General features: G+C 40.3%; 1 protein-coding gene across 2 annotated transcripts; it reads right to left on the minus strand.

The window, feature by feature from the left end:
- Positions 1-1,344: 1,344 nt before the first annotated feature.
- On the minus strand, positions 1,345-22,914 carry STIL (STIL centriolar assembly protein). Of its 2 annotated transcripts, none has more exons than XM_075508722.1 (16): positions 21,866-22,914; positions 20,641-20,748; positions 18,863-18,978; positions 18,563-18,750; positions 17,323-17,570; positions 16,433-16,516; positions 16,222-16,308; positions 14,421-14,568; positions 13,136-13,245; positions 12,200-12,302; positions 10,315-11,373; positions 8,769-8,934; positions 7,761-7,986; positions 5,623-5,815; positions 4,745-4,998; positions 1,345-2,852 (listed from the first exon to the last, which is right to left on the minus strand). In XM_075508722.1, the coding sequence occupies exons 1-16, from the start codon at positions 21,895-21,897 to the stop codon at positions 2,024-2,026; spliced, it is 3,951 nt and encodes a 1,316-aa protein (XP_075364837.1). In that variant the 5' UTR covers positions 21,898-22,914; the 3' UTR covers positions 1,345-2,023. The 2 variants fall into 2 exon arrangements, with proteins under 2 accessions (XP_075364837.1, XP_075364836.1); XM_075508721.1 differs by having other exon boundaries at positions 12,188-12,302.
- Positions 22,915-22,918: the final 4 nt, after the last annotated feature.

Here is a 22,918-nt window from a genome sequence, read left to right on the forward strand (position 1 = left end):
GTTTCTAGTCCTCCAGCATTTGAAGAAAGTCTTTAAAATATTAACCAATACAACTGTCATCTTCCTGTGTTTCCAGACATTTTACAATAGGAAACACAGAACAAAACCCTACAACAATAGCTCAGAGGTATGAATTGCCTCATTCATCTCACTGGAATGTTCAAAAACATTAACTATTTTCTGACTGATTCAGCAGAAAATGTGCTGCCGGATAATAATAAGCTTGTGCCTGATCCAGGGGAGATTCAGGGACTGAGAAAGGTTTTATTTTTCAGCACAGCAAAGGAGCACCTTTCCTGAAAGGAAGCAAATATTCTTGCTGATGGAAGAGGCTGCATGAGAGAGAAATTCTGACATGGCTTGAAGGGAGCTGCTGCCTTCCTCTGAAACAGCAAACAGCTTATCTCACCCCGGATTCTTAATCCACAAAGGCCCACAAGCATGATAGATGCTGGAAAAGACTCTCATGTCATTGTAATAAATTAATTAGCAATTAGTGCCCACTCAAACATACCATGAACTAACAGTGCAGTCCCTTGGCTTTGAACGGGAAAGGGAACGACTTCAGTGGGGGCTGTTTTAATCTCTAGTTTAACACTCTTGGAGCAGGAAAGACAAGGTCAGCACCGTAGGCTGAACTTCTGTTGAGACAATGCCATCATTACAAAGTTCGTTCAAACTCCCGTTAAAGCATGTTGACGCGCTACAGCCAGTGAGAAAACAGATGGCTCGGCTGGCATTCCGCACTGTCCTCTCGTCAGGAATGGTGGGAATGGGAACGAATTGCTGCTTCCAGCATGCTGTCTCATTTCCAAGACCGAGAGGTCAGGACAGAGGTGCGTTACACCACAGCCACGCTCACCAAGCCCTGTCCTCAGACGTACTCGCCAAAGGAAGGCAGAGCTGTCACAGCCAGCACCGGGCACTGGTGGGTTACTATGTAACGTAAGACAACGGGCTAGTAACCACAAAAATATTTACTACGCCTAAAAATTGAACAAAAGTCAAAGTCTTAACAGAAATGGAATCATTAAACAATAAATAACTGAATTCCTCAACTTGTGGAATATTATCATCACAGGGTGATGGAAAAGGGCTGTTTCATTAATAGACTGTAGTGGTTGATGACAGAATATTTGTAGGTTAATACAGAACAAAGTAAAATATATTATTTTTGCTTACCCCACCACCCAATATTGGCATTCTTGAAGAATTCAGTAGCAAGTGACATCCTCACACTTCCAGTCAGCCATTCTAAACCATGACTGGGAAGTGGTAAATGTTAAATAAAGGCTACATCAGACAAGTGAGGCTTTTTTTTTTTTAATGGAATCTTTGACCTTTATGAGCAATATGTACTTCTTAAATAAATAGAAAACATTCATCCAGGAAAAAAAATAAAAATCACAAAAGTTTTAAAAGTGCTAGTTTTTCCAACTTCCTTCCAAGATTTCATGATACAGAGAGTTATTTGTGCCATTTTGGCTGAATTCAAAATAATTTTATGCGAAGTAAAGCCACAGTTATACTTCCCTTTCCACCAGAGACCCCCCCGCCTACACAGTAATCCAGCCATTTCAGTAAATTTCTAGAAATTAGTGCTTTAGCTCTGTTATCCCTGCTCTGCCACACACAATATTAATGTCTCACAGTTGGCACAAACATGTAGAAGTCAGTGTTTTAAAAAAAGTCAACAGAAGAACATTTAAATAAGCATCATTGTTAAAAGTATATTAAGGGTACATCTTGGGCTCAAGTTGACTCGCCTTTTAGATGCTTTAAAATCACGCCTAACTTTAAATGAAAGTGCACACGTACTTCAGTGCTGCTCAGCACTGACTCAACCAGGCATTTAGAGGTGACTGTCTCCGACCTGGGCTGAAAACTCAGTTCTGCAAGTTTTACATTGCTAGAACAGAGTCACCTCTTCAAAGATAGCTTAATCCTTGGTTTCCTGTAGTCTTTTACAGAGGAGACCCTCTCAGATTTGAAGCAGTGGTTGGCCAGCCGTCTCAGGGGATGTTCAGAACAACTTTGGCAACTGCCTGAGTTGTTTCACATCAAGAATGGTGCCAACAGAATTCATGCTGTTTGACTGGTTTAATGTTTCAAGGGCTGGAGTATGCAGATTTCCAGTGAAGACCTGAAGATCTCCTTCATCTTTCCTGCCAGGTTGTTCAGTGAATTCAACTCTCCCAGGAAACAATTTGGTTTTTGATTTTAAATCCTTTAAAATCTGAACCGAGTTTTCATCTGCTTGATCTGCTCTGGGAGGAAAAATTTCATTTGTAATATTTCTTAATACAGGGCTGTTTAATTCTGATGGAGAAGCATTAGTAGTCAACTCTCTGCTGTGACTTTTTAGATGAATGGGAAGCCTTCCATCAACTCTTTTAGATAATTCAGTCCAGTGGTTGAAGCCATCCAACACAGGGGTACAGTTTTTGTCCAGCATGCTTTTGCTTTTGACAGTGCCAGAACTGCTATCTGGAACCTGCAGTTCCTCTTCATCTTCACTACTGTCATTGCCCTGTATCAGCCCATATCGCTTCATGTACTTCTTGGTTGCAAAAGACATATTGTTTGGTGAAATTAAGCTAAGACCCACCATGCTCTTGTCCATATTTGTATGCAACAGGTCTTGGAAAGAGAAATCTGCAGGGGGATTTTGGCCTGAGCGACTGAAAGAAAGTCGAGATAACTGATTTTCACTGAGATACTTGAGTGCTATAGCGTTTGCTTCCATGCTCAGATCAACAACATTAGGAGTTAAGCCACACATGCTGATGTTGGCAAATGACATATAATTTAGTCCAGGAACCACTGCTTCAGGATTTATGCACGCTAAGATGCTGAAATAAAGCATCAAAAAGTTAGTTTAGCATTACAGGAAAAGTATGCATTTTACAATATAATCTGGTAATTTCATTTTGCTTGCTGTACTGATTTTTCCTTCCTTCTGAACACCACAGCTCGATCAGGCTGCTCGGTGCCAAGATCATACATTCTGCACATACTAAAAAGCAGCTCTCCAGCTACTCACACCGACAGTACCCAAATACTGTGTTAGAGAATTGATGATAATTACCTTCTGATTCAATACTAACCACAACTGTCATATGAAGAAGAGCCTGCCTCTAGCAGGTTTCAGAGCTGGTTTTGTTTTTAAAGCAGGTTTGAGCTCTTGGTCTATTCTCACCAGTGAATGTGACACTATATGCCTCTGGCTATAACACTCTAGATGCTGCCATCCAACCCAAAATTTATATCTAGATAGAAAATACAAGCCCAGTGACAGAGACCAAGAACATCTCCTCTTTCCCAATGCATGCCAATTCCAGGATTTTTACAGGAACTCTGACATAGTATCTGTTTCCAGAAGCCTACAAGGTTCTAGTTTTTGAAGGCATCCTTCAGTAAGGGAAATGCTCATTCGTTCTGTTGCTTGGCATACCAATTTCTTGCATACATTAGGTGTTTAGTTTAGAGACTGAAAGGACAAGCTCTAGTATACTGGTAGTGGTTATAAACTAGTGCATTTAGTACCTGTGTCACAAACTAGTTCATAAACCCAAACTCCTCATGTTGAGAGTTAAGAGTCTTCCTATTTCACTGAGCACAGATTCTGAAGTTTGCTTAGGGAGAGTAAACTCCTGGCTCAGATGAACAACCACTAACTATGCTATGGGGTTGTACTGTTGTTTCCTTCTCTATTGAGCTATAGACCATTTCTCAGAATTGTTTATCAGTCATGAAAGTGGCAGAAGGAAGAATCCCACCCTGCTCCCCAAGTTTGAAGAAAAAATCCCAAGAATTCCAGTTATGGTTCACTTATTAGCATATTATTGACATTAAAAGAACACTGACAGACACTCCAGCCAGGAAGGTAGCCCAGAAATTCCAGAAAAACACCTGATGAAATTCAAATGAAAATGAGAGAAAAGAGCTTAGAAACTGTATGACTGGAAACAGCTTTTGACACATAGCTGAAGAGAAGATTAGTTAGGAGACGGTTAGACTTTTTTGTTTACTTAACAGTTATGTACTAGTATCAAGAAGACAGTAAGGATGAAAGCAAAGCTGTACCAGGCAGTCAGCCTACGCCTAAGCAGCTACGTAAGTAAATTCCTGTGCTTCAAACACCTTCTTCAGAAATTACTTTTGCTCCTTCTTCTGTTTCAGCGAGGCCGTTTCCCTCTCCAGCCACTGCACCCTCACTGTTTCAAGTCAAAGCACTCACAATAACAAGTGATTAGGACAGAACCAGTTTTGATTGTATATCAAAGCCACGATAACAATTTCACTTATACTGGTGAAGTGCAAGACAAGGGTTAAGAAGCAGTGACAAAACATATAGCTGCTTAACATTCAGCCTCCCAAGCCCAGTGTTTTTCTGGAATACTTTTACATAGCCCAAAGGACTGAAATTACTCAAGCAGCTTCGCTATTATTCTAGGGAATTTTGTGCTACTGCATGCACAATATTTTAAGAATCGCCAGATGCTCTAACAGCTAGAGCTACTTGTGTTATATTTAAATAATCTGAGTTTTGCTAGCAGAGCTCTTAAACCTATCCAAAATACCCATAGCATAAGCCAGTGTTTCATCTTTGCAGGAAATGTGGATCAAGTTGCCAAACAAATCCCTAGTGGCAGGGAACACAGTCCCTTCTCTTTGCTCATTCAGCTAATCTTCATTTTTGGTTGGATCTACAAATTACTACTCCAAACAACCAGTATTTTACCTGGCATTCTCCACTTTGTGTGTATTTTTCTTCATTTTGCCAGGTGAGTCAATTGTCACTCCAAGACTCTTCAGTTGTTTGAGTGTAGCACTGATCACGCTCTCTTTATCCACCACTCCCATGTCAGTCTCTGAAGCCATTTCTGTTGTATCATCAATATTCTGATACTTGGGACCATCATCATTAACAAATCCTGCTTTAACAGGCAAGTGATCTTGCTCTTCCGAGGACTTTAAGAGGTGGTTTACTTGGCCCTACAGAAAAAGGGAGCAGAGGAGAGACCACGTGGACAAGAACATCATGACATGCAGGAGTTGTCAAAAAACCAAAATCCTGGTTTATTCTTATGCAACTTAAAATACAACTAGATGGGTTAACAGCTTATTCTGACAAACAAGCCAAATTCAGATTCAGTTCAGATGCAATCACGTAAACTCACAGCAGTGTAGTCAAACACTGGAATATCTTACATTTCAAGCTTTCTCTAAGAGTCTGTTCTGAAATTAAACACATCACATACTGATACTCTTCAAGATAAAAGCATCTGCCCTTTAAGGGACTTGAAGGTAAAATGCCATGCCATTTTAAAGGGCACTAATTGGGGAAGTTATCAACTGACTTTATCTTTTAACTAGAGAATTATTATTTATTAAGCAGAAGACAGTACTCCACATACGCATGGAAGAGTGAAGTACAGAATAACCGCTTAAACCTTAAAAAATGAAGCACCACAAACTTGGAACTTTTCTGTAGAGCACAACATGTGAATTTGAAAACCGCACGCAATTTTCATTCATGCCAATACCACACCAAAACTTCAGCAGTGTGCTGTTTTGACTCTTGCATTCAGTGCAGAATATAAGATTTAAACGACTTACCAGTAAGTCCTGGTAAAGCTTCTGATCCTCCGATGGACGCCGAGGCAGCAACGAGGCAGGTGGCTCTGAGTTTTGCTCACTTGTTACCACCACATGGTTGCTGGCTCCCTCTGTTGGTTCTTTCTGTAAAGACACGCTAATACTTTCTTCCAAGGATGAACTGCGAACAAGTGCTTGGGAAATGTTTCCATTTCTGAAAGAGAACACAGAAATAGCTAGATATTTCCTTGAAACAGAAAGCACAAGTATCACTGTGGGCACCTTATCTTTTCATGAACACCAGAAGAGGAGAAAAATCGAGTGCTGGAAACAGATCCTAACATTTCTTGGTTTGTCTTCTGCTGGAGGCTTTGCTCCTTTCTGCAGTCATTTTCTTTCCAAAGTAATTTGAGGACTGAGGAAATACACCCCGCAGGGTGAAACTACAACAGCGTGACTAGTTTTTCAGAAGATGATTTGAAAATGGCAATGGCTTCTCTGGACCAGTCAAAACTCAATGACACTGTATGATTTAACCTTAAAGCAGATGAAATTAAAGTTATTAACAATTTGGAGTTTGTCTTATGTTTTCAGCATTTTTATGGACACCTAAAAGCCTTTAGGAGTGATGTATCTTCCATATGTTCTGAAACATGACTTATTCAAAAAGCTGTTTTTACCAAGGTAACTGATAATGAGATTCCCAGTTTAAAAACACTTTAAAGTCTTCTCAAAGACACTGTTACAAGTACACACTTGTACAATGCACACGGCACACTGAGTATCATGAACTGAGAACAAACACCTAGTTGAAATATTTCTCAATAGCAGATGTGAAAGAGGAACCATAATCTATCCTGAAGTTTCCAGATAAAAAGGGTAAATATTCTAGAATGAGTTACAATGCGATGCTCTGCATCCCCTTCAGCTAGCCGCTGTGTGCATCGCATAAACCTTTTGAGACCAGACATATCAATAGTACTATCACCCTGAGGAGATCCTTAAGCGACCCTCCTCCCCCTTCCTGTTCCTCCTCGGGAGACAAGTGTAAGATAAGGGAATTTCAGAAGTCAACTGATCAATTGCCTGTGTTGAAAGCGATAAGATTTAAACCACGTGACATACTAGATAGTCAATGTAGGTTATCAGTTACTGTTACACTAGCAATTATTCATCATTCCCAAAAATGTTCGCCTCCTCCTCAAAGAAATCTGGGTGGTGCTCTACATTCTTACTATAAGATACTTATACAGCTATATTTTACAGGTTTATGAATCCAAGTTGAAGAGAACCTTAAGATGGCATCTCTCAAAAATACAACATTCAAAAGACTGATTTGAATCAGTAACATTTATGGTAGCAGTATATGTTTGCAGATAGTACTTTAATCAAGGACTATGAATATTTAAGTTATAGCTTAATTATCATCATCTTTCCCAATATGATTATTTTAGAAACCTAATTTAACTGGAAGGATATTCCCCCTCCTTTGGCTTCTTATACTTAGGGAATATTAGATCATTAAAAGTGCTAAATTGTTGAGCACTGTGTAAAAATAACACCCATATAGATCACTAAAAATATTTTTAAAATCACTTCCCAAATTAGTCTGAGATTAGTCATTGCACTATAAAGAATCTGAGCTTAAAAATAATTAACAGCAGTGAAGTTGGTACCTGCATTCACTACACACAAAGTAATTAGGTGTAAAACAGAGAAATTCAGGGAACAGTCATATAATCATAAACCCCTCATCCTAAGCCCCTCAGAATTAAGAGGGTTCTGAATGCTGACAGGGAAAAGCCACTGTAGGAAAACAACTGACTACAGCAGCGTCCCCTTTCCCCCTCAGGATTTAAGGTAAGGAAGGGAATGCTGCCAGCACTGTACATGCTTTTCCAAGTTAAAGGCTTTGGCCATCAGCTGCTGCTGATAGGTAGGCTAGCCAAATGTGCATGACTGATAAATGCAGGTGCTAAAGGCAACTGTGTTTTGGTGAACTGTACAATTTGAAGCATAATTAAAAAACAAAGAAGGGAAAGAACACAATGACTGAAGTCAGGTGACTATAACTCCTGAAAAAAATAATTATGGAAGTAGTAACTTATGAAAGACAGTTCAGCTTATTATATGAACACAAGATATTTCCGGTTACTTACTGAAGAGTGTTCTGATTAGTTCCTTCTTCCACAAGATGTATACTGTCGACAAAGCTGGGCATGTCAACCACCTTTAAGGAAGAAGCAATACTTGTATTACTTGCATCCTGTTCAGCGTTAATTGAAATACTTATGTCTTCCTTAGAAATCTCTTCATCCTTTTTTTCTCCTTGTGGCATGGAGTCGTCTTGTTTTTCTGAGGCCGTATTCCAAAATAAGCTAGCACCTAGAAGAGAATTAGAGATTTACCCATTTAAGGAAAGTCATTACTATCTTCTGAGACCCTTTGGCTTTGTAAAGCTAGAGGAATCATTTCCTCACATTCAGGTTTTTTTTCCACCATTTTAAAAGTGATTTAGGGTTTAGAACAGCTAAGAGTTGCCAAAACATCATTCAAGTCCTAGTTTCTTCCAAAGCACACTTGATGAAAATAAATGGTTGTATTAAAGCATTTTAATGCATTGACCTTGAGCCAGTTTGAACATTTCCTCCAGACTAACCACAATATTTCCATGGATTTAACAGGAACCAACACATTAATATGTAACTTTACAGACACAGCTGCATAACCTGCTAAAATTAAAGCAAATACAGTCTCCTCTCCATGCATGTAAATGCATGACTTACAAAAAACATCAGTAATATATTTAAGAGAACACCAGATGGGATAGAAGCTATTACTTTTAAAAACAGTGTATTAATTCAAAAAATATGTGGATTTTTTTTTCTTTCAATAAGGCACAGTTTAAAATAGAAGACCTTGCTAAAGCTATTGGAAAAAATAATTCTTCCAGTGATGGCACTCACTGCCATTGCAGGCCAAAGACAAAAGTAGCTCCAGCCTAAACTTGCAAGTAACGCCTAGAGAACTTAGCTGGTCTTTGTATCTAGGTACGTGTTTGCGTACATTCAGCATTTCTGCAAAACATTCCCTCCATGCCCAAACAAATCACAGAAACATCCAGAAAAAGCGATGCCAGTCTATTTTTAAAGAATAAAAAGCGTTACCTGTGCTGACAGCAATGCTCACACTTTTCTTCATGTGAGAACCTGGTGAGGACTGTGTTTCCATAGAAACAAGGTCCCCTTGCTTCTCGGGCTGCAGAGCACAGCTAGCTGCAGCTGGTTCAGAGGAACAAGCCTGACGAGCCTGTGCTTCCAGTAAGCGTTGGATCTGTAACGGTTATCAGAAAGTTATAGTTTGTACAATAAAATATAAAGTATAATAGGCAAAAGTGAATTACTAAATTGGGCTCCTCTAAGGTCTGGATTCAAATCCAGGCTGCATTGCCACAGAAGTCCGATAACCTTCCAGTTCTCAGCAGTGCACGCAGCATAAATCAGAACATCAATTTTGACATCGGCAGAACTAGCCAAGAAGAGGTTTTAAGCACGCTGGCAGAACTATACCAAGACAACTTGAGTAAAGCCTATTTGTACTGCACTTGTTGGAATTACTCTGTCCCTTTTATTCACATATAAAGCCTATTACCGACTTACCAGCCAAGGATTTATATGCCAACTGTCCCTACACCATGCTAAATTAACTTTGTACTAATTACAAAACTAAGCACTTAAATGATAAAATTAAGGTTGCCCAGGCAATCTTCACTCTAGTATTTGCATCCACCCTGTTCACTGATTAGTTCACAGCTCCATGGAGAAGTATCATAACAGTGAAGGCTGCATTTACATAGTAAGGAGGGGTTTCCCTCCCTCATGCACAACCCATGTTTGAGAGCTTGACTTTACAGTCAGCAACTATATTTAAAGCATATTGCAGTTGCAATTTTCTGGTTTAAGCAGGAAAAATATGTATTGTGAGCAATTGTACCAACTTTCCTATTCCTATCATTCATCACCAGCCACAAAATTTAAACTCTGGTTCTTCAGCCCCAAATCATACCCTGCAAAATACAGGGCCAGCAGCGTAACTCAAGAGGTCGATATTTTGAAGAAACGTAACCTGGTATCGAAACAGAACTTAGGGAGACCAGCAAAGCCCATTTTTTCAGTCCAGGAACAAACACCTGATGAATTCTGCCAGTCTGCTGCAGACAACTGAAGTTTTCTAAGCAACAGCCTCAATAGCTCAGGAAGCCGCAGGCTTGAAGGTGTGCAAAGCAATACATGAGAACGTTCTGTGCTTTACCTGTACACTAACAATAATTCCAAAGTCTATAGCCCATGCAGTAATTTTTTTTTAATTTTGTTTTTTACGTAGACAAGCATATGTATAGGAAAGCATTTATATAGAAGGCATATCTGTTTGCATTATAAAACAGTCTGCTAAAAGGGAAACCTTCATGTTATGGAAATATGATAAAAATAAATGGAAAATCTAATCAGGAGTCAAATAGTTTTCATTTGTTTTAAGGGACAACCAATTAGCAGTGCTAATCAGGACCCTCCTGCACTCCCAAACTGGACCTGATATGACAGGCTCTCTTGTTCCAACAAGGATAGACAACAGTTAATTTAATTCCTTTGGCAGGGGAACTATCAAAGCACAATCACTAAGAGAGCAGAGGAGAAAGCTGCCATTTCCACAAACCTGAGCTTGAAGTAATTTGAGTTGTCTATCTTGTTCTGTAAGAACCCGGTACGCATCTGGAGATAATCCCATCATTCCATTATCTGATCCCACTTTAGAAGCAGGCATGTGCAGGCAAGGTGAGTGGGCTGCACAAAACTGCGGACTAGAGGGGCTGGCACTTGAAGGCAGTCTTGTTCCAGGTGATAAGCTATTGTCGAGAGAACAGTTCCCCATTTTCCCATGGTATCCCATGCTTATAGGGCTGCTTATGGTACCTCCTGGATTGCAGCAAATATTTGGACAAATGATATTTTGATGGAGCATTGCACATGGATTCTGTTGAGCCATCTCCGATTGGATTTCCACTCCATGTTTGGGGCTCATTTTACCAATTCCTTGCCATGAGTTTATCGGATTATATTGGATGGAAGCAGGAAAGTGACAGTTGCATGCACCGGCTGGACAGCAAGGTGGCACTTGAACTGGCACCTGCAGTTCTGGTGGTCTTCTGCAGCTCAGTGGTGAAAAAGCAGAGGTGTGGAGGACTGGCTGCGTAACAGCAGGAAGCTGCTTGGAACTGGATATTGATGTTCTTCTAATTGGATGCTCTCCCTGCTGTGCGACTCCATCGGGATTTAATACAAGTCTTTCTGATGGTTTTCTGGGGTGATGCACAGATGTATCTGGGGAAGGCCCACTACAAGGGGTTGAAGGAGAAGAAGATCCAGAGCTTTTTCTTGATTGAGGGCAAGCTTTCTTACAGTGCAACTGTTGCTCTAGTAGAGCTTGCTTTCCTCTGGAAGGCCTTGAAGTCAGAATTTTCTGGTCTAAATGGTTTGGTAATTGCCTCAAAGAGGGATCTCCCGTATTAGCAGAAAAGTTTTTCTTGTCTTCAGAGTACTGGGCAGGGTAATATGTAGAACCCAAGCACCATTTCTTTTTAATAGGCTGAGGTAGTGCTGAGGGTAGACTTTTAGTATTTGAAGTCCTCATAAGCTTAGGCAATTGTCCTGATTCTATGAAACTCCCATCCAAAACAAGCGACAGTTCAGGAACTGAAGGAAAGATCCTGGTAACCTGAAGGGACAATTACACAAGCAAGTTTAAGATCATTTTAAAATATTGTCTTTCAGCTCTTCACATGCAGAATTTCAAAGAAAATGTTTTCATTTAAAATCAGTATATGACCATTACCAGCTCCAAACCAACTACACATTGAACACTTTCTAAAGACTGGAGAATCCAGGTACAGAAAAAGCAGCAAGATCTCTAGGATCATTCTTAAAACACAAAACTGCTTTCTCATGGCATAACAGCCATATCTACAAATGTCATGTCATCCTGCCATCCTGGAGTGCGTTTCAGAGTATGGATCTTTCCCCTTCAAGAATTGGGCTACGTGTTCCCTCTTACTATTCTTAGACCCAGTAGATAGGTGCAACAGAACATATTTTATAATCCACAGCTGTCACATCCTTCTAGACCTATGGTGTATGAGGGCTGCTATTTCATTATATTTGTATCTGCTCCAGAAAAAAAGGACAGACCAGCAGATCTCTATTGCATTTACCCAGAAATATACAAGAAAGTTTGCTGCCTCTATCTTTGCCTCAGACACCATGGCTCTTCCATTTAATGGTAGCAAGATTCCCAAAGTAGAACCCACTATCTCTGTTCCCAAATCCTAGCTTATACAGGAATGAAAGTGCCTATAATCCTGGAAAAAAGGCAGGTTAATTAGAGCAGGAGCTCTTGGTCCATTTCTTCAGTTCTGTTTTCCCCTGCTACCACTTTGAGACAGAAGCTTTATACTCTCCAGTCCCCTTGCAATGAGTTCTGCTGCTGTAAGTGTCACATCTGAGATGCCTAGAACAATTATTTACTTAGTTACCTGTTGACTCACTGGGTGAGGACTTGGAATTGGTCTGGGGGATAAATCCTCATCTTCTACACCAGAGTCATGATCACTTGCTGACAACTTGCTGGGTGAACAGCCTTGGGGAGGACTAAAACCAACATAAATCAAACTGAAAATGTTTGCTTGTCAGATTTGGCAGCAGTGACATGAATCTTCGCGTTTTTCACTGTGCCATCTACAGTGCAATATCAGCATCATTTTTTCAAGAAGCAGTTGCTATATGCCTCCTCCCTGGTTAGCTAGGGAGTCCACACAGCAAACAGTTCTAAGATCAAACAGTAAAAATACAAATGCTGCTTTTGGGCAAAAAGATACTAACCCTCCCTCCCCACACCCTCAGACATACACACCTTTTAAGTGACATTCTAACAGCAAAGCACTGATTTATATTAGAAAGATAGGGAGTGCTACAGTAAAGATTGTAACATTGCTCAAAAGAAAATAAAGGTCATCTTATAGTCACAGATAAAAATTTGATGGATAAGTCAGGTTCTTAAAAATCCCTAAGTTTCAACCTATCCAGGTCTTGCAGCTCTGAAAAATCAGAACGAAAAAGGAATTTTTACCCACTTAAGTAGATTTCAATTAGAGATTTGCTTCAAAGGACAGATCACACAGAAAGCTTAATACAGTGAACTAAGCTCCATCAGTAAGGAAGCCTTTTTAGAAACATCCACTGTATAAATTACAACCACCAGTATCAAGAGTAGAACTATGAGTAGTTTCTCTTGGAATATGGTCAGCTTGACCGTCTTACTTGAAGAGTATTAGCTCTAGGAATAAACAAAAGCACATACACAGATTTTAATGCGAGAAGATCACTGTATGCACAGCTAAACTGACACTTGGCACAGCAGAGGTCAAAAACCTCATCCAGTAAGTATTTAATTTTTGTGTATAAATGACATCTGAAAGATTTACCTTCTGACAGGAAGTGTCTTGCAAACTCTGCTGAAGAACTCAGTTTCTGCATTTTGGTTTTCTGCACTCAACTCAAACTGGATAGGGCTCTTGCCTGAAGGTTCAACATTCTGGAATGAAATTTTCTGTATTTGTGAAGCATGGAACTTTCAACTTTTAATCACTACTCCTAAAGAAATAGTTTTAAGGATGTTTATATCTGATTATTTGCTGCTTGTCCTCTACTTTCAATTCTCAATTCTTTCACCACTACAAGGAGGCAGGCAACTTCTCTTCCTGTTTAACACTGTTCCCCCTGCTACTCTAAAGTAGTTGGCCTAATTATAGCCATGAGCAGATGCTTCCTTGCTGTAACTGCTTAGATACTCTTCCACAAGCCTTCACCACTATAGGAAACAGCAACTGTTCCTATGCTGTTTCACACACCACAGCTGGGCAAGTCCTCGAGACAACAGAAGTGAGCCTCTTAAGAGGCTTGTCATCTTCAGAAAGCTAAGCTGTACCTAGGCTAAAGGTGGAAGGCAGCCCTGAACAGGGAAATTTAATTGGAAAGAGAACAGAGTAAACAGCATAGGACACACATGACACTAGCTGCTTCTCTGCCAGAGCATAGGAACATTTATCAAGCAGATTAACAATTCAACTTCAGGTTCTGTACAAGCCTAGGAAAACACGTAAGGAACTGCGTTTCCTAGAATTTCCTCAAACCTTATTAGTTATCTCCCAGACTTTGTATCAAATTCTTTCAAAGAGTTACTTTGCACAAAGATAAAATTTTTCCTGCTTTGTTACTGTAGCGCAGCAAGAGATCTGCAGATTAGCAACCACTAAATTCCTTTTTGCATTCAACTTCAAGTGAAGCGCAAGTACCTAGCTTTGCTCTCCAGAAAGCACTGATGTGCATCACCCGCAGCAGTTGTTAGATGTGCCCAGCATGCACATAGCATACCAGATTAACAAATGCTACAGAAAATCCGAATCTCTGCTCAAAGGTCATTAGGAAGAAGGAGCACTAACCAAGTCCAACACAGCACACTATATTTTAAAAGACAGATTCTTAATGCTATTAGAAAAATGAGCAGTTGCTGACTTTGGAGGTCATCTCTTGATTTGAGAGAAACTGAACTGACAGTAATCACTGTAAAAATGTAGCTTTATAGAGCTACATCATTTTCAAACACTGCAGTTCCATTTGGGTCACATTATAGTGACTTCTCCTTTAAGTACTTACATTAAAAGTCAAATTTTAAAGCACCATGATGCAGCAGGAAACCAAGCCACTTACTTTGAAGAGGTGTACTGTTTCATTGCAAGTTAAGATCTGAAACCCTAGTTCAGTCTGTCCACTGCATGGAACACACTCATAAAACTCTGGTTCCTTGTGTGTCAATGAATAAAGCACAATAAGAAAACTCCCAGATTCCGAAAAAACCCTAAAATAGAAAAAAACACATCTTAAAAAATTAAGAAACAGGAAGAAGGCCCTTAGTTTCTCAATATACTGAGCAAACTATCACACAGTTTAGCAATCTGGTGAACCACTGCATTTTGAGTGGTATTGAACTAGAGATAGAGCAGATGGACTTATGACTGATGCCATATGCAAGAATCAAAGCAAAGTAGAGAACTGGGAATAATTCGTCCACTTTCTAGTTCAAACCTTTAGGATCACTTAGTACTTTAAATGAATTCCTGGAAGACTTCAATCATAGGATAGAAGAAAACATCTATAAAAATGATATTGTGATTTTTTTTTTTAAATAATAATTCAATTGAAGATGTATTATAAAGACAGTTAGTGTTTCAGTTATCCCTAAACATTCCAAAAATGCCCATTAGCAAACAGATTTTTTGAAGAAAAATTATATTGAACTTTTTTCTACAGGTTGAGAACAGTGAGTAACAACAGTCAACATTTAACACAAAATATTAAAGATAATGAAAATAATGTGTGTTTCCAGGAAAAGGTAGTACTACTTTCAGAACAATTTTTCTTTTTATAGCACTTGTAATATGCTTGTTTCGGGGGGGGTGTGTGTGTTTGTTTTTTCTTTAATATATGTGACAGAGAAAGCAGTAGGAACAAGATGCTTGAAAAACACATTCACACACAACTTTAAAATTATACTTACAACTTAAGAGTTAAAAATGTATGATGCACAGATTAAGCGGTTAGTCCGCAGAGGTTAATTCTGTTTGCATGGTTCATCAAATCTGCCTAATCCACTTCCAAGATGGAATCAGTGAAAGCTAATGAGAGTCAAGCATCTAACTTGCCTATCTAATAATCTAATTGGGCTCTTATCTGTATTTGGGCATATTTAAATTGTTAAGGGGAAAAAAGTCTATTCTGTAATTACAGACACATCTGTTCATCAAATGTGGTTTTATTTCATAATATAAAAGCAAGTGTGGTCAAGCAGAAGAAATTCTTATGCATACAGCATATTTAAATTCAGCTCATTTACCTGAAGAGCAGTTTTGAACTATAAACACCTGAACTCCCTCCCAGCTTCCATACAAATAGAACTTGGCAAATGTTACAAGTGAAAAGATGTAGAGAATGAGGAATTATTATCTACTAACATCACAATGAAAAAAAAGTCAGAATACAAAAACTATAAACCCGGAATATTTAACAGAAAGTCATAACAAGATAGTATTAGCTGCAGATCAATATGCTTCAATATGTTGGTCAGATACAATCAGGGAGAAAGCTTATGTCAAAGAAAACACCCATAAGAAAAGTTCAAAAACAAAACCAAAACCCCACCACTGTTTCAACTACTGTTTGCTGCTTCTTACTTAAACTAAAATGCAGCGACCTTAATGATATTAATGTTTACCCTCTTCTGTCTTTGAGATATCAGCCCAGCTTTCTAACACTTTAGCCATAGAAAATTTGTGAGGCAGAAGTCAAAACCAGAAAGAACAATTAAAACAGACAGCCTTACCTCCTATATAACATATAAATCACAGAATTCCATCAAATACCTTTGAACAGAGCCCATGTTGCCATGCATTTCTGTGGAACACATTTTTAGGCAGCCACTAGCTTCTATGTTTTATACATAAAAGTGACTTGCCTTTCCTGAATTGAAGAACTGAATAAATATCGCAAGCAACAGGCCCAGACTTGAGGACTACAGATATGAGTAACTCCACTCAGCCAACTAGAAGCAAAAAGAAATATCCAATTAGAGACAGTTCCATTACCAAGTTTCCACTATGTAATTCCTCAAATACATCTCAAATCAACATGTATATTAATCTGTACAAACAGAGCCAAACACTTACACTCCAACTAATGGTAGAGCATAAGCCTTCGGATCAGACTCGAGCAGCAAAAGCAATTTTCGTGTCTGGTCCATAGTAAGGTAGCTGAAAGAAAGCAGAAGTTGGAGGTTATTTTAGTATTTTGGAAGGTAATCTTTCAGAAAAAATCCTGAAGAGACAAATACAAGTTTAGAAAACACTGTAAGAAAAAAAGGTTGGAGGGGGGAAAAACAAAAGTCTAAACCATTCTTCATCCACACTTATAGCAACTCCTCAGCTTTTCATCAAATCCCTGTGTATCAAAGAATTATCAAGGACAAAATTTGCTTAGTATTATGGTATTCACAACAAGTCCAGAAGTGCAAGTCATGTTAAATTTTAAGAGTAACTTTCAGAGAGGCATTCACAAGGTCTCTCAAAATAAAATGACATTCAGTTGCTTCAAATTATTTCCCTGATCTCTCCTTAGTTCACCCTGCTAACTTAGTTATCAGTCGGAATGACGATTCCCCAATATCATCTTATAAGCACGATTAATAGAAAAAGCTTTGGTGCACATTCATCTGATTTTCATTCTAGGGCAAGCACTGATATTGTTTAAAAAGCTGGATGCTGTTTATATTTATTATGTTAATTAGAGGCGTGTTCCCCTGTCCCAGTAGGAAGATCCTTCTGCTGAAGTCAAAGCAAGAACTCCCACTGAGCCAGTTAAGATTTTTGTCCCACCCCATTTGCTGTTTCTTGTCTATAACATTTTAAATTTTTCAAAGTCCAAGAAGTTATGTTATTTTTATGCCAGTTATTTTACTAAAAAGCAAAGCACTGGTTAAGATCTCACCTACCTACCTGCTTTAGGAAATGCAACAAACTGCCAGGCAGCTTTGATAGCTTTAACATCACCCTTTACTCACCCACATTTATAAGTTCCTTGAACTTGTGCAATATTCATAGGACTGTTCAAATTTCTTGCTAGGGCTGTGGGAATAATTTGGACAGACTTCACGGGGGTGTATTCCAAGATATTTGCTGCAGTAATAGAAGCCCAGTGAAAATTAAAATGTAGATTATCCAGGTTTTCTGTGAAAACAATGCGAGCTCTAACAGTGAGCAGTTTAGAAAGATCCAGTGGTTCTTTAGTGCACAGGCTGTGCTGCAGACCCTAGAAGTAGGGAAAAGAAAAAAAAGTTAAATACATTAAATTGTCTTCATATGACTACCATGATTCAAGTTATATTACACTAGGAACTCAAATCATTAATCACAGCTACTATTGCAGTAGGCACTGTATAAAAACTCGTTAACCCAGGTCTCCAAAGCTCATGGCTATACTGAATATAATGAATAACGTAAAATACACTTGAAATTAAGCTATGCATATCTTAGCATTGTTTTATGATGTATTTGAAAACCTGGGGTTACTTAACTTGTATAAAAATCAATAAAGTAACAGGCAACTAGAAGGCTCAAGGTGATCTGTCAAAGTTTTCTTACTTGCATTCAAGAAATTTGTATTTTAACATCTGGATAGATTGTCATGAGAAAGTTTAGATGTGAACTAAGCATTATTTGTATTATAAAATACACACAACAACTACAAGCAAACGTTTACAGGAAGGGAAGGTGTATTTACTAGATTATATGTCTACAGCAGAGTACAGAAGCAACAGGCGCACATTTCAGCTATAACTACTAACCAACATAGACTTAACATGCTTTCTTGCAAGTCACTTGCCTAGCAATACTTTATCAACAATTGTGCAAATATTGCAACTCATTCATGATAGATGTGAAAGAAGAAGCTGATTTTTCTTGTTTAAGTAAGTTTGCTGCAATCACTGTTGTCTTGCTGGTTTTAGTGGTCAGACCAGCTGAAAAACTTTGGTCAGACAGCAAGATTTTAGTCCAAGATTAAAGACTGAGATCCTTAAACACCTGTAGAGGCTAAATGATTTTAATAATTTCCAAAATAATTTTCAATGACACTCGAGCAGCTCATTTCACATAACCAACTGAATAGTCTTGCTTCAGTCACAACTTTGCTGTGTTTGAAATTGATGGTGGTTGGAAATCAAGCCCTGTGTATAGTCCAGTCTCCTGCCTAGAAGACAGTTTATTGTTTAAGAGACCCAAAAGTTGCCAAGAGCTGCCTACCTTGAAAGCCGAGCTGATATCTTCAGCACTGTGCACTATAATATTATCTGAAGGAGGTCCCCAGGCATGAACTGTACATGGAATCAAAAAGTCTCCAGGAAGAGACGCAGTTGGAATTTTGCCCGATCCACCAGCAACTTCCCGACCAGGATCAAAGCGGTCTATTGTTAGTGTTATGCCTTCCCCATCTTTAAAATAAATAAATAAATAAAGTCAGAGTCCAACTGCAACAACTCAGGCTCCTGGATAACGGCTTACTCAACCAACCAATATTGTCTGTCTCCCTGATGTTTAAGTTACCTTCATCTACTGCAAGAGTCCCAAGCAAAAAACAGGAAAATAATTTCTTCTCATTCTGCTTAGCATGGCGATAGGCAAGTCGCAAGGTTTTCTCCATCATAGCTAACTTTGGGTTTCTAAAAAGAGACAATAAGCAAGTTTAAGACCCAAATTATCTTTAATGCTTTTTAAAAAAGTATTTATTACATTGCAATAGCTTCCATATTTTTTTGTCCTTAACAAGAATATACACAGAAACAGCCCAAAGACCTAAACAACAAAAAGCTTAGAATTAACAACATTGTATAAAATGTCAATGGAATTTTAGCTCCTGTTCTGTGCATCACCCCAATTATTCATATTCAAGAAAGCCGCATTTTAACTGGAGCAGCTCCACAGAATGCTCTGTATGATCATCTCAACAAGAGTATTTTGGCTTGACTAGTCCAGCAAAGCAACATCGGAGGGGAAACAATTTTTCTTATGGAGAATAAATAATTAGGAGAGAGAAGAGCTTTTTTCTATGGAGAAAAAGTAACAAGGAGAGAGAAAAGCTTTTTCATCTGAAGGGCAACATTGTCACAAGAACTAGAGATGAACACAAGTGAATTATTTTAATAGAAGGTGGAAAAAGTTAGAAACACTAAGACCAAAACACAGAACCTCTAAAAACTCTCCTAAGTTTAAAGAGTAGAATAGGCGAAAAAGCTTAATTAATCTTTATGTGGTGTTCTCTCATTTTAGCACAATATTTAGCGTGGATGCTTAAAGCAACAGCAGGCTGGGCTCAATGACACAGGAATGCAAGTATGGAGAAGACTAGGTAATTATAAAAATCACTATTTAGTAAAAAAAGGTAGTAAGTTTGAAATCTAGGGCAGTAAATATATCAACATTATTTTAGCTTGAGACAGCTGATTTGATTTTGACTGGGAAAGAGGTCAAACTTGAACGTAAAGCTACTGGTTTATGTGAATATGTGATGATGGCTCAAATCCTACCTGCTCAAGGTTAACTAAGTGAAGTGCCTCCATAAAAGTAATTTATTTTAAACTTTGTTAAAACTTGGAGGTTTTAATATTAGCTCAAAAAAAATTATGTGGCAAGGACAAGTGGAGGCCCCTCTGACCTGTATGTAAGGACTGTCCACCCTTATATGTGCATATATTTACTCATATACTTGCTCTAATAACTACAGTAAGATTTTTGTAACTCTATATAAAAATTACCCATTTAAGTAATAAGGATCAATTTTACCCTCCGTTTGTTTTACAAGTCAGGTCTGGAACATCCTGCCCTAGAAATTCACAAGTGCTTCAGATTTGCCTCTAGACTCATTCTAAACAACAAAAAAAACCCATCAGAACTTTCAGCATTTTAATCCAGATTCCTGAAGCAAGCAAAATGCTTAGTTTTATATTTTACTTGAAGCACTTTACCTGTATCCAGTTTGTCAAAAATATTTTTTTCTCTGTAAATATTTAGAGACAAGGAAAAACATGTTAAAGAAAACTCCAAGTATGCAGTTACTTTCACATCTTTCCATATGGGAAAGAAACTGAAAGAAATTGTAAGTTACTTCAGATTGAGGCACCTCCAACCTACTTGGCTGCAACACACCACAGAAAGGGAAACTCAAATCTTTCCAATGAAAATCCCTATATACCTATTATGAACACACCAGTTGGTTTTTTCCTTTCTGCCTTGTCATACACTAGACTCAGAAGATAAAATGAGGCTTGGAATAATAATTCTTAATTTATTTTAACCTTTAGCCACTTAAAAAAGGTTATTCATACCTGTAATAGGTGATATGTGAGCCAATGACATCACCCATAGGGACTGGATCCCAAAGTGCACACTTTGACAGAGGGAAACTGAAAGGGACCATCCTTTCGGGAACAAATCTGGGAAGATCACAGAAATAGGAAAGGAAAATGGATTAAGCTTAGTACTTTCAAACAGCATTTATAAGAAGGAACAAACGAGTAAAGCTGTAAGAAAAACAACAAATAGGATACATAAGCTGTTGGTACTTTTTTTGTTTCAAGTCCAGGCCAATGAAGCAGAAACTTTGTCCTATGAAGTTGTCAAGGATATGAACTACAAAGTCAACACAAAACTTTCATTTTCCACCTGACAGTTCCTTCATGTAAACTTGGAAGATGTGTAGGCCAAAATACAAGTTTGCAGATAAAGCTCAAGAAAAAGCTGCTCTGGATACATTGTAGGAAAGGAAAAGGTTATCGGTCATTAGAAACTCCCATGGCACACAGAAAATCTTGATTTAGCAAACTTAACATTCGATCAGCTTCCAAAAGCCCTGTTTTAGTCACTTTTTAAATTCAGCATTCACTCCACTTCAGCTTTGAAGACTTCTGAAATAAAGCCTTGGCTTAACTCAAATATAGTGCAAAATTTGCAATCAGACTTCAAAGAGGCCTGAAGAAATTAGTATGCAATCACATAAACTTACTTACACAAGCAAGATTACATTTTTTAAGAGTGGCCTAAACCAGGTATATTAAGTAAAATACAAAACATTTGACAGTCCACACCATTTGGCAAATGTTTCAACACTTTTTCACAAATAAACAATAACTTCCTTTGCAGGTATTTGAAGCGTCAAACTTTGCCAAGGTGCTTTCTTTGCATCTCCTCAAGTTCCCAGGAAAGAACTTTCTCTTTTTTAAGGCGTCCCTCTAAGCAACTCGCCTACCTCTCACGTTTCCAGCGACAGTTAATAGTTTCCCATTACAAGCTAAACGCCCACCAAAATAAGTCCTAATTTAGCCTTGTAAAAGGGGAAACTTTTGTTAAAGCCCCACTATTTTCACCAGGTTTTGGCAAGCACGGATCAGAAACACACCCCCATAGCACTTTATAACCAGAGCCACACTCGCAGAGCGGCATCGGGCCCAGCGTGTGCCCCGACGGGCTGGGGGCGATGCACCGCCTTCCCCCCTCGCGAGGAAGGGTACGGCGGACCCTCCCAGAGCGGTTTCCCCGACGCGGAGCGGGTACCTCAGGGCCGGGCCGGGCAGGACAGGGTGCATGCGGGGCGTCCGCAGCTCTGTCCCCTCCTCTTCTCCCTGCTGCGGGACGCCGGTGCGGGACAGCGCCCAGGCGCGGGGCCTGCCCGCGACAGCCCCTCCCTCAGCCAGGCGCCAGAGGGGACCTGCCAGCGTCCCCTGAGGGAGGAGGGGAGCGGCCAGTGACACCCCCCTCCCCAAGGCCTAACTACCGCCGCACCCCCTGCGGGGAGGCACCAGGAACCGCCTCGCCTCCCGCCGCTGCGCCCGCGGCCGGACCGGACCCGTCCCGCTGCGCTGCGGCGCCTTCCTCAAGCCCACGCCCGACCCCTCGTTCCCCGCCACCAGCGGCCGCCGGCCAATCACAAGGCACAACGGGCCGCCCTCCCGCCCCCGCTGCCCGCTCCGACCCAATCGACGCGCGGTGGGGAAACGGCTCGCTCGACCAATCAAAGCGCACCCCGGGGAACCAACCGCCAGCGCGCGCGCAGGGGATTTAAAAACACCAGCGGCCTAATAAACGGTCAGCGGGAGGGCGGGGAGTACGCAGGCGCAGTGCCGCGCGGCGGCGTTGCCATGGCAGCGCGGGGCGCCGCCATCGCCGGGCCGGGCCGGGCCGGGCCGGGCCGTGGCGGCTGACGTGGGTTTCAAAATAAACCGACACAACCGTCCCGCCTGGCCGGTCCTGCTGGAGCGTCGCTCCGGCCTTGGCCTTTCCCAGCCGGGTGTCCCGGGGCACGAGCCACCCACAGCGCCCGCGGCTCGGTTAGGGCCTGTCGTCACACGCTTGTGACAACCGCCGGGGCTCGGTGGCTGGTCGGGGGTGCGGCACGTCCCTCACTGAGGCGGCCCCCGCAGCAGCGGTACGGCCCGGCCGCTTCGCCCCGATCCCGGCGGTCACACGCCGCTCAGGGCGAGCGTTGACCGGAGGACGGTGCGTTGCACGTCGCACACCGGACTGGGAGGAGAGCGGATTGCAGGCGGCACAGCGGCCGGCAGGACAGCGGACCGGAGGGCAGCCGCATTGCGCGGTGCGCACCGGATG

The sequence above is a fragment of the Mycteria americana genome, chromosome 7 (assembly GCF_035582795.1).
Source record: "Mycteria americana isolate JAX WOST 10 ecotype Jacksonville Zoo and Gardens chromosome 7, USCA_MyAme_1.0, whole genome shotgun sequence".
NCBI lineage: Eukaryota > Metazoa > Chordata > Aves > Ciconiiformes > Ciconiidae > Mycteria > Mycteria americana.